Source organism: Cetorhinus maximus, chromosome 30 (assembly GCF_964194155.1).
Source record: "Cetorhinus maximus chromosome 30, sCetMax3.hap1.1, whole genome shotgun sequence".
Taxonomy (NCBI): Eukaryota; Metazoa; Chordata; class Chondrichthyes; order Lamniformes; family Cetorhinidae; genus Cetorhinus; species Cetorhinus maximus.
This window is the reverse complement of record NC_135908.1, coordinates 25,076,708-25,099,889: the sequence shown is the minus strand read 5'-3', so window position 1 is coordinate 25,099,889 and position 23,182 is coordinate 25,076,708. Positions and strand designations below refer to the sequence as shown.

The 23,182-nt window shown below is 49.5% G+C and overlaps 2 protein-coding genes across 2 annotated transcripts in view; both read left to right on the top strand.

Moving 5' to 3' along the window:
* lactb (lactamase, beta) overlaps positions 1 to 23,182 on the top strand; it is an 88,721-nt gene that overhangs the window by 25,077 nt on the left and 40,462 nt on the right. Inside the window, exon 2 of the mRNA XM_078532620.1 lies at positions 20,255 to 20,321. Within this exon, the coding sequence (XP_078388746.1) occupies positions 20,255 to 20,321 (67 nt within the window). The remainder of the gene's footprint in view (positions 1 to 20,254; positions 20,322 to 23,182) is intronic.
* Positions 10,827 to 11,943, top strand: LOC144670147 (vimentin-like). Its single transcript, XM_078532621.1, has one exon. The coding sequence runs from the start codon at positions 10,891 to 10,893 to the stop codon at positions 11,941 to 11,943; it is 1,053 nt and encodes a 350-aa protein (XP_078388747.1). The 5' UTR covers positions 10,827 to 10,890.

The following is a 23,182-nucleotide window of genomic DNA, read 5'->3' as shown; positions in this document are numbered from 1 at the left end:
GTTCTAGTAGTTAATTAAGACTTACAGTTAACCTGCTAAAGACCACGAAGACTTCATCAAACCTACTGAGATGTAACCAACACCCCACAACATGGTGGCAGGAGAAGGATAAAAACTCAGGACCTCACTAAAATGCAAAGACAAACTGAAATGTTGGAAGACTGAGGAACATTCAACAAAGCATTCTGAACTAAGAGAAGCTCCAGAAGCAGAGGTGCAGAGGAAAAATCACCAGGAAAAAGATCCGACGAAAGGCTTGGAAGCTGAAGGCAGAGATTTAAAATTCCTTACTGCAGAAGAGAAGACTCCATTCAATCTCCTTTGAAAGTTCCGCTTCGGGGTGCAGAGTCGGTAGAACCTGCAAGGGTGAGCTAAATCTTTTAAAATTCCAGCAAGTCCTGAGAAATCTTTAAAGGAATCTGGTGTTAGAAGTGCAGTTTGAAAGTAACCCATCACTAAAGCCTGGTCCCTGAGTTGGAGTCCAAGGTCATCTGAGTAAAAACGGAGAGAGAATTAATTAAATATTTCAAGAGTACTGCAATTGCTCAGCTTGTTAAAAAGCAAGCAGAAGCTCGCATTTGACAGACTTGTGATTCAGAAACAAACCAAAATGCTGAGGAAGAGAAGCCTGCAGGCAACCAATCCAGGCAGGCATCATTAAAAATCTTTTTCAAGCTGAGCATCATCCCCATTGTAGCGGTGCCCACCTGACCTGGCAAAATCCCTCTGTCTCCGAGTGAACAGTGATGCCATCTTGAAGTCCAGAAAGCTGTTAAAGCAGAGCCTACACTTATAAAAAATGCAACCATGGATAGAACTCCACACTCCCAAATCAATTCGGACTAATCCACCACCCAGATCAATCACATAGTTAGGGACTTTGGAGGCAACGGTTGTTAAGATACAGCATCACTTCAGGTTTAAATAAAAAGTCAGAAGAGAAGCAGGTGATCCCGCTGCTTTACTCGATAGGCCTGATTTGCAGATGACATTGTCAGGGAACTGATGAATCATCCACAAAATTCGAAGAGGTATTAAAATCATTCAACATTTACTTTAATCTAAGAAGCAATAAAATGCCCCAAAGGGCTGGTTTCAATCAGAGAGTCCAACTGCCAGGGGAACCAGTCGATTCATTCATCAGTGACCCGTACAGGGTGGCAGAAGGTTGTGAATACGGAGAATTAAAGTCTGAACTCAGAGACGGAACAGTGGTAGGAGTAACAGATGATGTGCTCTCTGACGTCCTAAAGCAAAGGAAGATCTAACCCTGGAAAAGGCAATCCAGATAGTTAGACAGTCAGAACTCCGTCAGCAGTACACCAATCTTAAGGGGAGGGAATAAAACGTGGAGCAGAGGTCAGCCCCCAGTCCAGCTTGTCAGGCCACAAAGACACGGGGACGCTCTGAGTCAGGGGAAAGCAATTCCCGAAGCGGCCAGCAGAGTGACCATGCCAACACTGTGGAGCAAAGCTCCCTCACAAGCGACATCAACTTCCTGCAAGTGCAGCCCAATGCTTCCAGTGCAACAGGGTTGGACACGATGGCAAACTGTGCAAGGCAAAAATGCACCAAAGGCCTAATGAGAATCCAGGAGGTTGAGGCTGCAAACCCAGAAGACACACAGCCACTCTTCTTAGGTAAGGTCAAAGAGCTTGGTTTCTCATTTCAGAATGCGGACATTTCAGTGAATGACTAGTTAATACATTTTAAATTAGACACAGGAGCCAGCATAACAGTCCTGTCAGACAAAGAACTGTGGCTGAAAGACCCCTGGCTTTGAACAACTGACATATCACTTTATGGGTCTGGAGGAATTCGACTTCCAGTCATTGGTGTGATCCTGGAACCACTGAGTTATGGCAACAAACACATCTTCAAGCTGATGTACGTCATCCGTAACCAGCCTTGCTCTCTCCTGAGCGGGGATGCCTGGATTTCCTCCAGACGGCAGATGATGTCAAGACAACCACTGTCGTTACCCAAACAGAACTGCGCGTTCCCAAGTAATCAAACAGAAATGAGCGTTGCTGAAAAAAAAGACGTCAAAGCTTCTCGTCTTGCACTCATCAGGACACTCGCAACAGTGCCAGTATAAGGGGAAAACAACAATTTATACTGTATGCAAAGAGAGGGCTGATTGGTTGGCAAGTGAACTCTGATTGGTAGTCCATTTGCCAACCAATCAGCACCCGCTTTTCATAAAGTACAAAAGCTGTTTTCCCTTTATCACAGAATCGCAGAATCTTTACAGTGCAGAAGGAGGCCATTCGGCCCATCGAGTCTGCACTGGTTCTCTGAAAGAGCATTCCACCTCTTCCCACTCCCCTGCCTTATCCCCGTAACTTTGCACATTCTCTCTTTTCAGGCAGCAATCCAACTCCCTTTTGAATACCTCGATCAAACCTGCCTCCACCACCCTCTCAGGAAGTTTATTCCTGACTCCAACCACCCTTTGGGTGAAAAATTTTTTCCTCACGTCACATTTACTCCTTTTGCCAATTATTTTGAATCTGTGCCCTCTAGTTCTTGATGTTCTCTTGAGTGGGAACAGCTTCTCACTATTTACCCTGTTCATACCCCACAGGATCTTGAATACCTCTAACAAATCTCCTCTCAGCCTTCGTTTCTCCAAGGAAAACAGTCCCAACCTCTCCAGTCTATCCTCATAGCTACAGTTCTTCATCCCGGGAATCATTCTTGTGAACCTCCTCTGTACTCTCTCCAGTGCCTTCACATCCTTGTACTGGTGTTCTTGTGAAGTGTCCTGATGAGTGCAGGATGCAAAGCTTCGACATCTCTCTTTTTTCAGCAATACTCAAGTTCTGTACTACAAATGAGAAAAAAGAGTTTCCTGATTCAGACTTCAGCTCTGAACTGCCTTCTCTCTTTATGGAGGAGGTTTGTCCATTTTCATTACAGGTCCCGGAAAACCCTCAATGATCAGAGCAGCCAACCACCCAGGACGTAACTGCGGTGCCTCCAGTGAAAGAGGTGAAAAAGAGAGTGATCAACAGTCTGAGGAGCCCAGTGAGAGTCCAGCAGGTCTGCACTGCAGCCACTGTGCAGATGCTGTAATTCCCAGCCAGCACGCCAAAGCCATGAGAGACGCTGGAACCTGGTAGCAGGTGTCCATGGCCGACAACGAAAAGCAGGGGTGAGCATACTCCTTCTTCCTAGCACAGGAATGCTCTTCCTCAGCGACAGAGGACATCGAGATGACCCACACAACAGAAAAAGCAAAGAAAAAATGACAAGGAGATGAACACAATGTTCGCCCACCCCACAAGAAACGGGTTAGAGTCACAGCCACCACCGATCAACACAACAGCCAAACCAACCAAGATCAGGAAGGGTTAGAAGGCTTCAGGGCCACCTGAAACTTTCAATTCAAGGACTTGAAGGGAGGAGATGGGGCAGTGATAATGTGGTAATAGTGAGAATTTAGTAACAATGTAGGACTTGAAGTAAACTAGTATAACTCCAAATACATTGGATAAAGGCTTGGGGGAGGTGTAGCATAAGGGTCTGCCACCTATTGGGTTTTTATGGGACTGAGTACAGACCTGCCCACACAGTGATGTAAGAGAGTACATGACCCACAACCAGAGTCGGTGTGGTGTTGGACAAAACCGTGTACAGACTTAAGCATGGAGACAGCTCCTAGCTTGTACACTTTACTGTTTATTTGTATCTAGTAGTTAATAAAGACCTAGAGTTAACCTGCTAAACCTTCATCAAACCTACCGAGATGAGATCAACACCTCACATCATGTGTGGGTGGGTGGGAGTACAGGTTATGGAGGAAGGGGGCTGCTTTAGGCTACATTAGCTCTGGGAGTACCCCTCCTCACCACGCAGCCTTTCCCTGTAACAGCATGCCATTATCACCACCACCTCCCAACTGAAGAGAGAGACAGAGGAAAGCAAAGAGGTTAGAGAGAGAGAAGCAGGAGAATAGAAATAGAACAACAGTGGGACATAGCTAAAAAGATGAGCAGTAGAGATCTATTTCACATCTTCTGTAGCTGCTACCTGCTTATACAAATCCTCTGACTCTTTATTCTCCATCTCGTTCTGTCTGCTGCCCATCTCCTTTCCTAGGCTCTGATCTTTGCCTGTGCTGTGATTCTGTAATATTACAGTGTATGTGTCGTGTATGTGAAAACTTTTGCTTTCAATTGAACCTGAGCAACGATAGTAACAACTGGCTGGGCTGAGGAATAAGAACTACAGTGATGTAGGCCTCCTTGTTATTGTGCAGACTTTGTGTACAGTATATGTTATACACTGTATTTATACACAGATTTCTCACGGTATTGCTTGACAGTGTCTCTTAACAGCTTTTGGATCTAATTGTCCAATGCTCTGTTTAATTCCCTTGTAGAATGGAAGGTGCAGTCCAAGTTAAGAGCAGTCAATTTAATTCCTACCTTACAATAGTGACTATGCTGCAAATTGATTGGTTGTGAAAAGTGATATATAATGCAAGGTGTTTCAGTCTTTAATTGTCTTTGAAGATCAAATCAGAATCAAATCTTTGGTTTTCTTCTCTATGTGATTGCAAAGATTTTTTTCTAAGTCATTGGTTACATATATAAGATATTTTCTGTTGTGAAGAGGGGAAATTTCTCTACAAGTTACTTATTTTTAAACAAATGGTTAGAAGAAATAAGACTATCATCTAAATGAATTTGCTTCGAATGAACTTGCCCGAGTGTGATGCTGTGAAAGGAAGCATATGGATCAGCACTTTATTTATGCTTTGTAGTGTTGCTCACACTAAGTCAGACAATTGTCAGGAAGATATAATAATTTCCATAATGTTATCGGAATTTATTGTAAAATAGAGTAATAGTGGGATGTGTCTATGTGTGTGTGAGACTTAATTGGATTAAAGGCAGCTGGTCTGAAGGCTTTGATGTAAACATAATAAACATGGGGGAAGTTTAGAACCTATGGTATGAAACATCATTTTCATTTTGAAATAAACCAGACTAGAATGTTTTCAAGGAGGGTGGGGCGGGGGGGGGGGGGGGGGGGCGGGGAGGTGAAATGTGTTACCTAGCTAGGTGAAGTTTAGAAACTGTGTTTATTTTTCCCAAAGATTACTGGTAAAACTTAGTGCTATGAGAGCTTTTTATTATCAGATTATCAGGAAGGTAAAACCCAAAGATATAGTGAAACAATGGGTATTTGCATGCAAAGGAGAAAATATGTATAAAGGAGAGAAGGCTGTTTGTAAGGGAAGGCAGTCTAAGATTAACAAGTGTACCAAACTGCTGACTCCAGGGACTGAAGTTAAGAGAACTCACTTTGAATCTGACTGTTCAGGGAATCATTTGCTTTGCCTGGTTTTAAAATCTATGTGTTTTACTGTTGCTTTAACTAAGGTGCAACTGGAAATCAGATTAACTAGGGGATTTAAAAGTTATTATAGCAGTAATTTGTAGACATATGTATGTGCTTATACTCTTTTTCTTTTATTAATAAATGTTTAATTTAGTTTTAGAAAAACTTCTTGAGACTCGGTAGTCTTATTATTACTGAATTCAAAGCCCACATCTCGATCATACAAATTGAAAATTAGCTGTGACAGTTGTTTCAAGTTTCCCTTTGGGATTTGAACAGCTCAGCATTTATCATCTGCTGTGACATAACACAATACTGAGGTATGATAGAAAGTAAGGCTTCCACATGCTATACATAATATAGTGGCATTGCTAATGATGGATTATAACCATTTGTTACTTTTATTTATTTTCTTTTGTGTTGCTTTATTTTGTCTCTTTTTGTCTTTGTGTTGTGTTGGCCTCTGTTTACAAAAATGAGTACACATAGAATTGGATACAACCCATGGAAATGGGCAGGGAATTTTAGTAGGTGAACAGAATATAAATAACTTGAAATATGCAGATGACACAGATATGGTAGATAGAGAGGAATATCTATGGAGACTCCTAGACACAATTGTAATGAACAGTAACAGATATAGATTGTTATTAAACTGCAGCAAAACAGTATGCATGGTGATATCAAAGAGAAGGATTACACCTAGATGCAAAATAACATTGGAATTGAAAGAAACAAAACAAGTAAGATCATTTCTTATCTGGGTAGCCTCATAACATTTGATGAAAAAAATGATCAAGAAGCACGTAACACATATAAAACAAATCTTCACAAAAAGTATCAGATCTCTTTAGAAAGAAGAACATCTCTGTGGAAAGTAGAATGAGGTTACGAAATGCAAAATCTGGTCAATGGAACTATATGGATATGAAAGTTGGAATATAAGCAATGGGAGGTAAATTAGAGGCAACAGAGTTGTGCTTTCTGAAACATATGATGAGGATTAGGGACAACACATAAGTAAAGAGGAAGACTTGAGGAAAGCAGACACACGAGAAGAACTTTTGCACATGATCATCAAAAGACAAGTCCGATTCTTTGGACACAGACTTAGGAGAGAGAAACTAGGACATCGGGTAGTGACTGGGAAAATTGTGGGTAACCGAGAAAGAGGGAGACAAAGGAGGAAATACACCCACAGTGTTAGAAGCAGAACAAGTACAAGATTTGAGAAGAATACCAAGATGTTGACTGCTATCAAGGACAGTGAAAGTTGTCAGAGCCACGATTGCTGATGTTGTAAAACCTGGTGCCTGATGAAAAAGAAGGGAATTGTTTAGGGGGTAGGCGATAGAGAGTAGGGGTTTGTACTCCATTTGGCAGAAACTGAATAGTGATGCCCTTGGGGATCAATATTTGGGCCTCGGTTTCTTACTATATTTATGCATGAATTAAATAAAGGAATATCAAAGAGAAGGATTGCACCTAGATACAAAATAATGTTGGAACTGAAAGAAACAAAACAAGTAGAATCATTTCTTATCTGGGTAGCCTCATAACATTTGATGAAAAAAATGATTAAGAATGGTTACAATCCCCATGGAGACTGATAATTTTTAAAAAGAGATGAATTTTCCAGAGACCTGAAAGAATTGCAGGTCAAGATTATATGTTTTAAGACTTTTACTGTAACAAACAAACTAAAATCAACTAAACTTAACAGGCAACTAATACACAAGCTAAAGAAAAGGTACTTTTGAATTAATTAAGTAGTTCAAATCAAAATATGCTGTACAACATGTTTTTAGTTTATACTACACTTCTGACAGAGGATCACAATACAAGGTTAAGTCTCAAGGTGCTCCAGCAGGTTCCCTTCTCCCTGCTACACCAGGCTGAAGCTCTTCACGTCCTTTGAAAATTGGTCCACTCGGCTGGATTGTGCCAGCACGGACCTTATCCAGAAAGGCCCACCTCGGCAAGTCCTTGTTCCTTACATGTTGGAAAGTCCCATCGGTCCTTCCCCTTCCCTTTGAACAGAAAACCAAGTTTTCTAAGCATTTTCTGCTTAGTTGTTAATACAAACACAATTCACCCTGTACTTCACAGCACTAGCTGCTGCCTGCTCCACACACCAGCAATTGCTATATCTCTGTCTCATTGTGTTTCACAAAGCACCAGCCCCAGGTGTGAAATAGGCCCCTCTCCAGGCAGTTAGTATGACCGTTAGTCTATACAGAGCATTCTATTTCATCTGAAATTAGAAAAGACATTCTACAAACTAACTGTCTTTCCAAGTCCCACATTTAGAACACGTTTGCTGTTAGGTGGACCTGTAAATAGTGTAAAATTGTGGCAGATTGAGTTCAAAGCAGGGAAGTGTGAGGCAATTTACTTTAGACCTAAGAACGATAGATCAGAATATTTTCTGAATGGTTAGAAGCTAGCAACTGTAGAGGAGCAGAGAGGTTTAGTGGCCTGAGTACAGATATCACTAGAAGCTAGTAGATTAAAAAGGCCCATGGAATGTTGGCCTTTATCTCAAGAGGACTGGGGTACAGGGGGTTAGGGTTATGTTACAGTTATGTAAAATTCTGACTGGATCTCACTTAGAGTGCAGACATGATGGGCTGAATGGCCACATCCTGTGCCGAAACTTTTCTATGGAATTGAATGTGTGTAGAGAGGAAAACATGAGAAATACCTTATGTGGGGAGGTAGATGGTGAAGAATATGGCGAGCATGCATGGAGTGGAGGTTAATGTAGTGAGATTGGGGATTGGGACAACGGGGGGCAGGGGGGGGTGGCATTGGGATGATGGGGAGGGGGGAGTGGGACGATGGGGGGTGTTGGAACGAGGGGGAGGTTGGGACGATGGGGAGGCGGGGGTCAGGGCGATGGGGAGGGGGGGGATCGGGACAGTGGGGATCAGGGTGATGGGGAGGGGAATCGGGGCGATGGGGAGGGGGAGGTTGGGACAATGGGGAGGAGGGGTCAGGGCGATGGGGGGGCTCCGGGCGATGGGTTGGGTGCGGTCGGGGAGATGGGGGGGGGTGGTTTGGTGTCATGAAGCTATTAATGTACATAATATTATTGGAAAATATTTTTCTTTGAAAATAGATGTTTAGTCTGTGGGTGTGTCTCAATTGAATTAAAGCCAGCCAGTCTGGGCGCTTTGATGTGCACTAGTTTTGAGATATAAGCAGAGAGGTAGAGTGCATTTGCATCTTTTGAATAGAGCATTGGAGAAGTGGGGTGAAAACTACCTCCTAGCTAGCAGAGACCAAGCAATATGTTTATATTACTAATAAAATTTTTACAATGAAAGGGGTTTTATTGTTAAAAGTTGTAGTTCAAAGAGGCTGGTGATACAATGAGAATTTACATTCAGTGAGCTGTGCTAGGTATAACTTCAGCAGTTTTGTGTGCGTAGAGCAGAGGAAATGTAAGATCAAAAGCAGCTGTAAGACTCCAACTGGATCCACAGGAACCAAAGTGAAGAGAGCCTCATTTTGAATTTGTACGGTGAAAATGCTTTACCTGGTTTTTGGTTAAGTCTATGAGTTGCTGTTGCCTTAGTGGAGATTAGTTTGGGAATTTGTTAAAAGTTATGATTGTAGTAATTTGTAGCCATGTGTATATATTTAACTTGTGTAAATTAATAAAATGTTTCATTTAGCTTAATATAAAACCTCAAGAATGGGTGGTCTGATCCCTGAATTTAGAGTCGCATCTCAAACATAACACTTAAAATTATAGGTTAAGACAGTTGTTTAAAGTTTCCCTCTGGGATTTTTAAATAACTCCGCTTTACCAACTGCTCGGTCATGATGGGGAGGGGGGAGTGGGATGATGGTGGGGGGGTCGGGGTGATGGGGGGTGAGGTTGGGGCAATGGGGAGGTGGGGGTCGGGTGATGGGGGATTGGGACGATGGGGAGGTGGGGGGTTGGGTGGGGGGGTCGGGGCGATGGGGAGGTGGGGACGATGGTGGGGGGGAGGGGTGATGCGGAGTGGGGGGTTGGGGCAATGGGGAGGTGGGGGTTGGGTGATGGCGGGGAGATGGGGAGATGGTGTATGTTGGGATGGGGGTTCTTGGGGATGATGGGACATGGGGATAGCGGTTGATGTGGTCAGTGTAGAGATTGGGATGGTGATGATGGTGGGTGTTGGGGTGGGGGGTTATGTGGTGATTCATGGTGATGATGGCGGGTGGGGAGTAGACAGCAAGGCTGCAGGCCTGTGCCTGGGCTTCTCCTTCATTGCAATTGGGAGGGGTGGGGTTTGAGTGGGGGTGGGGTCCGGGGTGGCTTTTGAATGGGGCAGGGTCCGGGGTGGGGTTTGAATGGGGGCAGGGCCTGAGGCGGGTTGGGGTCTGGGGCGGGGTTTGAATGGGGGCGGGGTCTGGGGTGGGGTTTGAATGGGGGGTGGGGTTTGAACGGGAAGTGGGGTTTGAATGGGGGGGGCCCGGGGCGGGGTTTGAATGCGGGCGGCCCGGGGCGGGGTTTGAATGCGGGCGGGGTCTGGGGTGGGGTCCGGGGTGGGGTTTAAATGGGGGCGGGGCCTGAATAAGGGGGCGGGGCCCGGGGTGGGGTTTGAATGGGGGCGGGGTTTGAACGGGGGCGGGGTTTGAATGGGTGAGGGCGGGGCCCCGGGGCGGGGTTTGAATGGGTGAGGGCGGGGCCCCGGGGCGGGGTTTGAATGGGTGAGGGCGGGGCCCCGGGGCGGGGTTTGAATGGGTGAGGGCGGGGCCCCGGGGCGGGGTTTGAATGGGTGAGGGCGGGGCCCCGGGGCGGGGTTTGAATGGGTGAGGGCGGGGCCCCGGGGCGGGGTTTGAATGGGTGAGGGTGAGGGCGGGGCCCCGGGGCGGGGTTTGAATGGGTGAGGGCGGGGCCCCGGGGCGGGGTTTGAATGGGTGAGGGCGGGGCCCCGGGGCGGGGTTTGAATGGGTGAGGGCGGGGCCCCGGGGCGGGGTTTGAATGGGTGAGGGCGGGGCCCCGGGGCGGGGTTTGAATGGGTGAGGGCGGGGTCCCGGGGCGGGGTCCCGGGGCGGGGTCCCGGGGCGGGGTTTGAATGGGTGAGGGTGGGGCCTGAATGGGGGCGTGGCCCAGGGGCGGGGTTTGAATGGGGGCGTGGTTTGAATTGGGCGGGGCCCGGGGGCGGGGTTTGAATGATGGGGGCGTGGTTTGAATTGGGTGGGGCCCGGGGGCGGGGTTTGAATGATGGGGGCGTGGTTTGAATTGGGCGGGGCCCGGGGGCGGGGTTTGAATGATGGGGGCAGGGTTTGAATGGGGGGCGGTGTCCGAGGCGGGGATTGAATGGGGGCGGGGTTTGAGCATGGGGCGGGGCTTGAACGGGGGGGCGGGGTTTGAGCATGGGGCGGGGCTTGAACGGGGGGGCGGGGTTTGAACAGGGGCGGGGCCCATGGGGCGGGGTTTGAACAGGGGGCGGGGTTCCCCCCGCCAACGGCCGCCCCCCCGCTCCAACGGCCGCCGCTTGGCCAGTGGCGTTTTGGCCGGAGAGGCGGGAGGGCGGAAGGATGTTTTCCAGCTCCAAGACCTCGTCGCCGGGCTCGGCCACGACGGCCAACCCGTGCCCGGAGCGGCAGACGGAGGTGGCGACGTGCGAGTCGGCGGAGAAGGACCTGCAGGAGGGGATGCAGGAGGGGAAGGAGCAGATCAAGGAGCTGAACGAGCGGTTCGCCAAGTACATCAACAACACGGTCCTCAACCTGCAGCGCAAGAACAAGGAGCTGCTGGCCGAGCTGAAGAAGCTGGAGAAGGAGGAGTTCAGCAGCGTGGAGAAGGCCTATCAGAAAGACTACCAGGATTTCCAGGCCCGGGTGGATGAGATCCAGAACGAGCTGGTGCTGCTGAAGCTGGAGAAGGACAAGCTGAAGGCCCGGCTGGAGAAGGAGTGCCTGATGAAGCGGGAGTTCGACCGGGACTTCCAGGAGCTGAAGAAGCGGTACGAGGACGCGGGCTCGGGCCTGGAGAAGCTGCAGTGCCAGTTCAAGCTGCTGGAGGCCCAGCTGGCGCAGCTCCGCCTGGTGCGGGACCAGGAGCGCATCTACTGGCAGCAGAAGGTGGACAACCTGCAGAACCTGGACCTGGTGGAGAGCAGCACCGTGGACCTGGAGCAGGCGCTGCGCAACATGCGCCAGGAATACGACCAGATGGCCCGGCGCAACCGCGAGGAGCTGCAGCGCTACCGCCACAAGTTCGAGGAGAACAGCGTCCCGCTGCAGCGCATCAGGAAGGAGACCGAGTGCTACCGGAACGCGGTCACCGACCTGCGGCTGCGGGACGAGATGCACAAGAACCACCTGCAGGAGAAGGAGCGGGAGATCAGCCGCATCAAGGAGTACAACAAATCCCTGGAGAAGAAGATCGAGGCGCAGACAGCCGACTTCCAGACCATGCTGGGGGTCAAGGGCGGCCTGGAGCAGGAGCTGTCCGGCTACAAGAGCCTCCTCAACCAGGTGGAGAAGAAGGCGAGAGACTATAACTCCCCGGCTTGTCTAACCGGCCCCGCTCCTCCTCCTCCCCCGTCCTCCAAAGGCGCCGACGATCTCAACAAGATGTGGTGTTAGTGGCCCGGAGGCACATTCCCACTGACAACCCAGCATTTTCCTTTCACCCCACCCTGAACTCTGCAGGCAACCCCTGAAAAGACCCTTTCACACTAGACCTTTCCTGAATAGCTGTGGATAAGAGCGGTTATCCGGCACACAGCGATATTATATTGTTATCCGGCACAGCAGCAGCACCAAGTGCTGGTTACTTTCGGACATGCACCACAACCTTGGCTTTTAGTGATTTATGCTGAGTACAGAGGCGCTGAGAGGTCCCCATTTGATGCCCAAAAGATTCTTAGAATGTGTGTAACGTGGAACAGACTTTGTTTTTGTTCAAAACAGTCAGAATTCTAACTGGGCAGGTGAAATCTCTGGGTCACTAGGCTTTATCTCTGCAGATACAACCTTCACATTCTTTCAAATAACTTTCCTGGTTGTAATGTCATCAAGTTAGTTGGTGTAATTTATTTATTTTTCAGAGCGTTTGGAATGCGCAGGAGTTTTTTGTCAGTCAGACACAAGTCTATTCAATCAGACAGGTCTATACTGTAATAATTTGCGAACACATAACGATACCATTTTAGGCTTTCGGGTATCCTTTTCATTCTAACCAGTGTGGAAAAAGTAACGTTTGATCATTTAGTGTGTGTAACAAATGTTACCTCTAGGCCTATTTTCCTCATTAAACCACATCATAAACTATATTGAGTGATATTTTGTGATAAGTTGAAAGATGTGTGTCAGTTACTATGTAAAAATGTTTGACTTCAGCTGAAATCCATACAATTACATGATGGAGCAAAACCGGGTATTTTAAATACAATATGTTCCATTTACAGATTCTGCAGGAGTTTGTCTATTAGAATCTGCCCCAGTTACAGGTTTAATCTTCACATTCCTTTTGCTAGGTGGGCTGCAAGCAAGGCTAAAGTACCCCACCTGTCTTACACAATAGTGGCAGGAGGGAATACCCATCAATACAAGTACCCCAACCCAATTCGGCCCAACTCAGCCCAGCCCAACACAGCCCAGCCCAACTCAACTCAGCCTAAGCCAACCCAATTCAATTCAACCCGACCCAGCCCAACACAACCAAATCCAGCCCAACTCGACCCAGCCCAACTCACCACATCCCAACTCAACCGAGCCCAACTCGCCCCAGCCCAACTCGCCCCAGCCCAACTCGACCCAGCCCAACCCGACCCAGCCCAACTCGCCACAGCCCAACTCGACCCAGCCCAACCCGACCCAGCCCAACTCGCCACAGCCCAACTCGCCACAGCCCAACTCGCCACAGCCCAACCCGACCCAGCCCAACTCGCCACAGCCCAACCCGACCCAGCCCAACTCGCCACAGCCCAACTCGCCACAGCCCAACCCGACCCAGCCCAACTCGCCACAGCCCAACCCGACCCAGCCCAACTCGCCACAGCCCAACTCGCCACAGCCCAACTCGCCCCAGCCCAACTCGCCACAGCCCAACTCACCACAGCCCAACTCAACCCAGCCCAACCCGACCCAGCCCAACTCGACCCAGCCCAATGCACCATAGCCCAACTCGCCCCAGCCCAACTCGCCCCAACCCAACTCAACCCAGCCCAACTCGCCCCAGCCCAACTCAATCCAGCCCAGAACAACCCAACTCAGCCCAACCCAATCCAGCCCAGACCAACTCGACCCAGCCCAAGTCAACCCAACTCGACCCAGCCCAGACCCACCCAACTCGACCCAGCCCAGACCAACCCAACTCGACTCAGCCCAACTTTACCCAGCCCAACTCACCACAGCCCAACTCGACCCAGCCCAACTCGACTCCTCCCAACCCGAATCGACCCAACCCAACCCAGCCCAACTCGACCCAGCCCGATCGACCCAACCCAACTCGACCCAGCCCAACTCGACCCAGCCCAACTCAACCCAGCCCAACTCACCACAGCCCAACTCGACCCAGCCCAACTCGACTCCACCCAACCCAATTCAACCCAACCCAACTCGACCCGGCCCAACTCGACCCGGCCCAACTCGCCACAGCCCAACTCGACCCAACCCAACTCGCCCCAACACAACTCGCCCCAGCCCAACTCGACCCAGCCCAGAACAACCCAACTCAGCCCAACCCAATCCAGCCCAGACCAACCCAACTCGACCCAGCCCATGTCAACCCAACTCGACCCAGCCCAGACCCACCCAAATCGACCCAGACCAACCCAACTCGACTCGACCCAACCCAACTCGACCCAGCCCAACTTTACCCAGCCCAACTCAACCCAGCCCAACTCACCACAGCCCAACTCGACCCAGCCCAACTCGACCCAGCCCATCTCGACCCCGCCCAACACAACTCGACCCAAATTGACCCAGCCCAACTCGACCCAGCCCAGACCAACCCAACTTGACTCAACCCAACTCGACCCGGCCCAACTCGACCCGGCCCAACTCGACCCGGCCCAACTCGACCCGACCCAACTCGACCCGGCCCAACTCGACCCGACCCAACTCGACCCGGCCCAACTGGACCCGGCCCAACTCGACTCGACCCAGCCCAACTCGACGCAACCCACGTCAACCCAACTCGACCCAGCCCAGACCAACCCAACTCGACCCGGCCCAACTCGACCCGGCCCAACTCGACCCAGCCCAAGTCAGCCCAGACCAACCCAACTCGACCCAACCCAACTCGACCCAGCCCAACTCGACCCAGCCCAACCCAACTCAACCCAATCCAACTCGACTCGACTCGACCCGGCCCAACTCGACCCGGCCCAACCCGACCCAACCCAACTCGCCCCAACCCAACTCGCCCCAGCCCAACTCGACCCAGCCCAGAACAACCCAACTCAGCCCAACCCAATTCAGCCCAGACCAACCCAACTCAACCCAACCCAACTCGACCCAGCCCATGTCAACCCAACTCGACCCAGCCCAGACCCACCCAAATCGACCCAGACCAACCCAATTCGACTCGACCCAACCCAACTCGACCCAGCCCAACTTTACCCAGCCCAACTCAACCCAGCCCAACTCACCACAGCCCAACTCGACCCAGCCCAACTCGACTCCACCCAACCCGACTCGACCCAACCCAACCCGACCCAGCCCAACTCGGCCCAACCCGGCCCAACCCGACCCGGCCCAACCCGACCCGGCCCAACCCGACCCGGCCCAACCCGACCCGGCTCAACTCACCACAGCCCAACATACCACAGCCCAACTCACCACAGCCCAACTCGACCCGACCCAACCCAACTCGACCCGGCCCAACTCACCACAGCCCAACACACCACAGCCCAACTCACCACAGCCCAACCCGACGCAGCCCAACTCGACCCAACCCAACTCGACCCAGCCCAACTCACCACAGCCCAACACACCACAGCCCAACTCAGCACAGCCCAACCCGACCCAGCCCAACTCGACCCAACCCAACTCGACCCAGCCCAACTCGCCACAGCCAACACGCCACAACCCAACTCGACCCGGCCCAACTCGACCCGGCCCAACACACCACAGCCCAACTCGACCCAGCCCAACTCGCCATGGCCCAACTTGACCCAGCCCAACTCGACCCAGCCCAGACCAACCCAACTCGCCACAGCCCAACTCGACCCGGCCCAACTCGACCCGGCCCAACTCGACCCGGCCCAACCCGACCCGGCCCAACTCGACCCGGCCCAGAACAACCCAACTCAGCCCAACCCAATCCAGCCCAGACCAACCCAACTCAACCCAACCCAACTCGACCCAGCCCATGTCAACCCAACTCGACCCAGCCCAACTCGACCCAGCCCAACTCAACCCCGCCCAACTCGACCCAGCCCAGACCAACTCAACTCGACTCGACCCAACCCAACTCGACCCAGCCCAACTTTACCCAGCCCAACTCGACCCAGCCCAACCCAACTCAACCCAATCCAACTCGACTCGACCCGGCCCAACTCGACCCGGCCCAACCCGACCCAACCCAACTCGCCCCAACCCAACTCGCCCCAGCCCAACTCGACCCAGCCCAGAACAACCCAACTCAGCCCAACCCAATCCAGCCCAGACCAACCCAACTCAACCCAACCCAACTCGACCCAGCCCATGTCAACCCAACTCGACCCAGCCCAGACCCACCCAAATCGACCCAGACCAACCCAACTCGACTCGACCCAGCCCAACTTTACCCAGCCCAACTCAACCCAGCCCAACTCACCACAGCCCAACTCGACTCCACCCAACCCAATTCAACCCAACCCAACTCGACCCGGCCCAACTCGACCCGGCCCAACTCGCCACAGCCCAACTCGACCCAACCCAACTCGCCCCAACACAACTCGACCCAGCCCAGAACAACCCAACTCAGCCCAACCCAATCCAGCCCAGACCAACCCAACTCAACCCAACCCAACTCGACCCAGCCCATGTCAACCCAACTCGACCCAGCCCAGACCCACCCAAATCGACCCAGACCAACCCAACTCGACTCGACCCAACCCAACTCGACCCAGCCCAACTTTACCCAGCCCAACTCAACCCAGCCCAACTCACCACAGCCCAACTCGACCCAGCCCAACTCGACTCCATCCAACCCAATTCAACCCAACCCAACTCGACCCGGCCCAACTCGACCCGGCCCAACTCGACCCGGCCCAACTCGCCACAGCCCAACTCGACCCAGCCCAACTCGACCCAGCCCATCTCGACCCCGCCCAACACAACTCGACCCAAATCGACCCAGCCCAACTCGACCCAGCCCAGACCAACCCAACTTGACTCAACCCAACTCGACCCGGCCCAACTCGACCCGGCCCAACTCGACCCGGCCCAACTCGACCCGGCCCAACTCGACCCGGCCCAACTCGACCCGGCCCAACTCGACCCGACCCAACTCGACCCGGCCCAACTGGACCCGGCCCAACTCGACTCGACCCAGCCCAACTCGACGCAACCCACGTCAACCCAACTCGACCCAGCCCAGACCAACCCAACTCGACCCGGCCCAACTCGACCCAGCCCAAGTCAGCCCAGACCAACCCAACTCGACCCAACCCAACTCGACCCAGCCCAACTCGACCCAACCCACGTCAACCCAACTCGACCCAGCCCAACTCGACCCAGCCCAACTCGACCCAACCCAGACCAACCCGACCCAGCCCAAATCGACCCGGCCCAACTCGACCCGGCCCAACTCGACCCAGCCCAACACGACCCAGCCCAACTGGACCCAGCCCAACTCAACCCAACCCAACTCGGCCCAGCCCAGAACACAACCCAACTCAGACCAACCCAACCCAACCCACGTGTTGGAGGTCACTCTGCATTTTGTCTGAGTATGACCTCGAAAATGCCTTTGCTATCTACCTCATTGTACCAGGTCGGCAGGACTGTATTTTTGTGCAGATACAGTATTTATGTGAACTGGGAACCTCCTGTTTTTCTCAGCAGCAGGGTCTGAGACTGAAGCAGCAGAGAATCATGTCAGTGGAAGCACAAAGAGGGAGATTTACAAAATTACATCAATGACATGAAAGAACTTAAGATTAGGATAGCCCTTATTTCCTTTGTAAGCCAATAAATCTTTGTAAAAGGTTTCAGTCCAGTTTTTCTACAAGCCACTGCCAATTTAAGCACTGGAAACGTGCCTGTGAGCTTCCTTTGGACTTCCTTTATCAAGCAGCTTTCATTTGGCTCCTAATCAGTACAAATTAAAACTACATGTACAGTGTTAAGATAGAATCATTAAAAATATAATATTAACTAAAGTTGTTAAACTGATACTTGAAGTGTGGGGGAGGTGTAACCAAATCTTTCAGTGTTGGATTCACTGTTTTCCTTTCACTCAGATTTCACGTGTAATTATTTTATCTATTTCTTTTCTTGCTGGAGTCCCAGTGTTGCTATTTTCTCTCTGATTCAGGAAGCAGAATGCTAAGAATTGTGATTAGCATGTTAGGCACCTACTAACAGAAGCTGCAAATAACTTTTTAATAAAAACTCCGCTCATTTCATCCACGTACATTTTCTGCAGCAACGTCCTGGGTGTCATTACACACTAAAGAAAATAAGGAGGATGAACTGAGGCAAGAGTTTAGAGAGAAGGTTAAGAGGGGTCATCATCAAGTTCTTAAACTATGAGTTGGTCGAGATAAAGTGAAAGCAGAATATTAAGTATATTTGGAATGGTGAAAACATTAATTTCTATAATTTATAGCTCAACACATTGAGTTATTTCTGAACATTGCTAATATAGTGCTGATTTATCTGGTAAACTGTTTCAACTGTTTATCTTATAAGTTCATTACAATTGGATAGACGGCTGGATCAGTTCCAGTTTAGAGGGATGAGGTTGGATGGTCTTAATTGACTTAGCTCTGACTGCTGTTACAAGAGAGGATGTGTACTTAGATAGCACTTTCCAAGACCTCTAGACTTCCTGAAGTGCTTCACCATACTTTTGAAGTGTAGTCACTGTTGGAATTTTGGAAACGAGATAATCAAACACGACAATCGAAACGCCCAAAAACAACAATGAGCTGAGCTTTAGTAACATTAGTTGAAAGATGAATATTGACCCGGAAACCAGGGAGAGCTGCCCTGTTCTTCAAAACCCTTTACATCCACTTGCAGAGGGCAGACAAGGCTTCAGTTTAACATCTCATCTGAAAGATGTACATGTTTTGTTTTCAGTCCAAACAGATGCATATCTTACCACCAAATATTTAAACTCCCAGCGTGCAGAATGCAAGCCAATCTTTTACTGATGAACAACAAAATATAGTTCTGTACTAGCTGCTCAAATGGCATTGCATCCCCACAGTGAGTTTAGTGTAATTCATACAGCTCTACAGGATCTACAAATAAGGGAAGCTTGGCATGCAATTCAAATATTTTGACTGTCTTTTTCAATACTTTTGTATAATCATAAGAATATTGTAATGATTGAGTCGATTCTACAGTCACTGCTCTCGCAAAGCATCAGTGAGTCAGACTGAAACTGAGCTGAGCCCTGACATCTTCCCGCTTTGTTGCACTGAAATTTGAGTCAATGTGCACCTACTTATTATTGTTCAGGTCCTCCTCCTTATTCCTGGGCTTTCTAATGATGTTCAATCCACTGAGCAGGTTTCTCATTAGGATCAGGTTTGGTGTTAGTTAACTTGTGGTTGTTGCTGAGATTAAGGAAGTCCAACCTTTTGGATTTGAGGCAGGACACCTGGAAAAACGAGTGACTGAAACACAATATCACAAGAATCAGGTACTCTCCAAAAGTGAGATGGTGATGGGGATGTCAAAGCTGGTTCCTTGTACGTGGGTGACAAAGGCCAACATGTAAATGAAGGGAAGGGCCAAAAGATTCACGAGGGACTATATTGGTAACTTTCCGTAGTTAATGTGCTTAAGTTCTGGAATGGTGTTTGAAGTGTCAGATTGCTGACTCTGGGTTGAGCCACACTGATATAGCAATCGGAATGGAAATCCCTCTCCAAGACAGTACTGCCGATACTGGTGGTAAAGATCTTTCATTTCCTCAGACCGATGTGAAATGCATCATTGAATGTTGGTAAATGCTGGTAAAGAAATCCAGAACAAGATAACATCAGTTTAAAATTGGAGCTGGGCCATTTAGGAATGAAATCCGCTCGCAGTTTTATACACAAAGAAAGATGTGAAAGATGGATCTAACTCTTCCAGATGGATGAAGATGCTAGATCATTTTAAGACAATAGATTTTATGTACGTAAATCAAAAAATGGAGAGCAAATGGAGTTGAGGTAGGGGTCAGCTATGATCTAGTTGAATGGCAGGACCAGTTCATGGGGTCTTATGTTCCACCTGAACAGGCCTATAGGGCCTTGATTTCCTCGATTTAAATTCACATTCATAAGATACACTCCAAGAGGGTTTTGTCAGTTGAAGTGTCAGCCTAGACTGTGTGCTCAAATCTCTGGAGTAAGGCTCGAATACACAACCTACTGACTTGAGGAGAGAGCTACCACAGGACCAGGATTGATTCCAGTTGATTCCCTAGATGAGAGCAGTCAGCTTGGCATGGATCGCAAATCAAACCTCAGATCTCATGGCCTGCACAAGTTGGCTTTTCCCATGATGCCATTCTATTCAACTTGTCCTGAGAATGATCCATTTTTGGGACTCCTTTTTAAACAACTTTACATCCGAATTATTCATTTATGGGGGTGTCTGGGTAACGGGTCCAAGTAATGAAATGAGCTTTAATTTTCATATTAGTTGATTAACAGTGGCACCAATCTCGCTGCTACTTATATTCGCTAACTCAGGTGGGCACTGCCTGGATGAAAGCTGAGTTTGTGTTTTTTCCCTATAGGATGAAGTGGGTGCTCCCGGGATAGTGGTCGGTGTTGCTGTGGATGGAAAGGAAGTTTGGTCAGAAGGTTTGTATTTCCTGCTGATTGCTAGTTACCTGTTTGACAATTACAGTCAATTGTTTTCAATGAAGAGGCAAGAATCCTGTGAATTATATACATGCTACAGCACACTGAAAGAGTAAAGAAACTACATCCATATTTCAATTCATCATCAGCAGCTTTACAATGCTAGTTAGATTCCTTTTGTAAAGAAAGAACTTGCATTAATGTAATAATTTTCACAACCAAAGTGTCTTGCATACAACTAAATTACATCTTTAATATGGGGAGATGCAGCAGCCATTCTCCTTATCCAGAAGCAGCAGGAGATGAAAGAGCAGATATCTAGTTTTGTTTGTATTGGTTAACATGGCCCAGGATACTCAGGAGAACTCCCCCACTCATCTTCATGGGATCCTTTATTTAAATCTGAGACGACAGTGCGGTTAGCTAGCGAGTTGCAGGATTTTGACCCAGCGACAGTGGAGGAACAATGATCTATTTCCAAGTCCGCATGGTGGGTGTCCTGGAGGACACCTTGTAGGTGGTGGGCTTCCCATGTACCTGATGCTTTTGTTTTTCAGTTTATTTAAAAATAAGTTGTTTCTACATCAGTCGACATTTATAAATGCATGTGAATAAGGAGAATAATTTGGTTAGCTCATACTCAAACACAGCTTTATATGTTTGGATAAAGTTAATAGAAACGCAAACACTGGAGATGCTAAAAACCTGGAATAAAAACGGAAAATGCTGGAAACGCTCCATAGATCAGGCAGCATCCGCGGAGAGAAATGGAGTTAATGTTTCAGTTTCATCGGTTCTGATAAGGAGTCATCATCGAATTGAAATGTTGGGCGGAATCTTCCGGTCCCGTCACTGCAGGGATCACGGCGGGCGAGGGAACTTCGTTTGGCAGGAGGCTAAGAGGCAGTTTCCCGATGACAGGATGAACTTTAGGAATTATGTTTTCAGCACTTTAAAGGTGGTTCAAAGGTGGTCGAGTTTCCCGACAAACAATATCGGGAAGTCCTTTTGCATGATTTAGCATGTCATTAAAAAGCCAATTTGCCAGAATTAAGTTCCCCCCTCCAAATTAAATCCCCCACCAGACAGAAATTAGAACTTCACATTTTCAGTTGCCCATAAACGGCATGCACCTGCGAGCTTGAATTCTTCCACCCTTTAAGGTGAGTACACACTGCCTTGGCCTTCTTGGGAACTCTCACAAACCTTGACTCAGATCGGTACAGGTAGGCCAAGCTGCATGAAGGCTGGACATGGGAGGCAGACTAAGGGTGAGAGGCTGTTTGGGGAAAGAAGACAGACTGTCCCGTGCAAAGAGGGAATGTGAGGATGCAGCGACATGGGATGGAGGGAAGGGCCTTGCCTGTTTGGTCTAGGGGAGTTGTGGTTGCGTGGGGGAGGTGGTTTCCGGGCAGAGATGGTGTGAGAGAGATGGTCCCGGAGAGCAGGGTCACTGCTGTCAATGTTGGAGTCCCTGGGGTTGAAGTTGAGGGTAGTGGGCAGCGGGGGGAACAATCGCTGTGAGAAGGGGAGTGGGAGGCCATAGGGTAGCAGGCCTCGGGTGATATTCAATTAGCTGGAAGTTTCATGGGAGTTCATAGAAACAGATGAAGAATATGACTTGGATAACAGGAGGGATCAGGTGAGGACAGGCATGTAGAGGGTGATGTAACTAGGCACAAGGGTAACGAGGAAGGTTCAAGGGTGACGGAGGTAGTTGGTGGGTGACGGGGAAGGGTAGAAGGTGAAGGAGCGAGTCTCAAATTTCACATGTACCATTTTTTGATTCTCACCAATACAACACAGTCGGTGTAATACTGTGATACCTCGAAATGGGAGGAGGGTCTTTTCAGGTGGGTGCTGTTCAGGATCAGCACAATTGGCCAACTAAAGGGACACCCGAACAGTCATGAGGTAACTGGGTGAGAACCATGCTCAATGTGTTCTCTCTATGGTGAAGCCCACCCAACAGCAAGTTTGTCCCTGACTCATGCGCAGCGAGGTGTGGAGCTAATGTTCATTCTGGGCCACTTGCCATCAGCCCCAGTCAGAGACAGGGGTGAAGGGAGGGAGGTGGATGCCTCCAAGGGGCACAGCTGTGGAGGGCAGCCAACTCGAGACTCCAAACCTCCAACCTCCTGGGTGAATGGTCAAGGCTGACAAGGGCTCATGTGGTAAATCCTTCTATGCTGCTGAGGCAATGGTCTCTCTGTACAGCATCAAGACTGGAAGCAAGCGGAATATTGTCTGAAGGAGGGTTCTCGCTCATGGCTGTCATCACCCTGGTCAAAGAGCAATGTCTCCGTGTATGAATGGGAGGAAGACCCACCCCTGGTCCTCCAGGCTGTCCTCCAGCTGGAGGGTGGGGTGGGGATGTCATGTTTATATGAGGCCAGGCACAGGGCTCAGTGGCTCTGAGCTGGAGGCAAACCTGAAAAGAACATGATTTACCTGCAATTTGTTCCCGGATCCACTGAGGCCTAGACGATGCAGACTCTGGGCAACCCTGCCTTTCACCCAGCTGAGGAGAAGGACGGCCTGTCACAGGCTGGTGCAAGGCCAGGAGGAGCAAGGCCTGACCGGTAAGAGGCAGCTGGGCCTCACTAAGATCAGGATTTAGTGACCAGGATCCACTGCAGCGATGGGCATTGGCCTGACCCTGGGTGTTTCACAGGCGATGCAGCTATCTACAAATGATCGAAAGGGAAAACTGGTGGTGCATTAGAATGTCACAGAATGTGTTTGCACATATCAGCCAGCTTCCCCATAATGACCTGTGACTGCAAGGACTTGGAGACAATCCCATGCTGGTGACATTAAAGGGTCACTGCTGCCTTAAACTTCTTTACCATTGGCTCCTT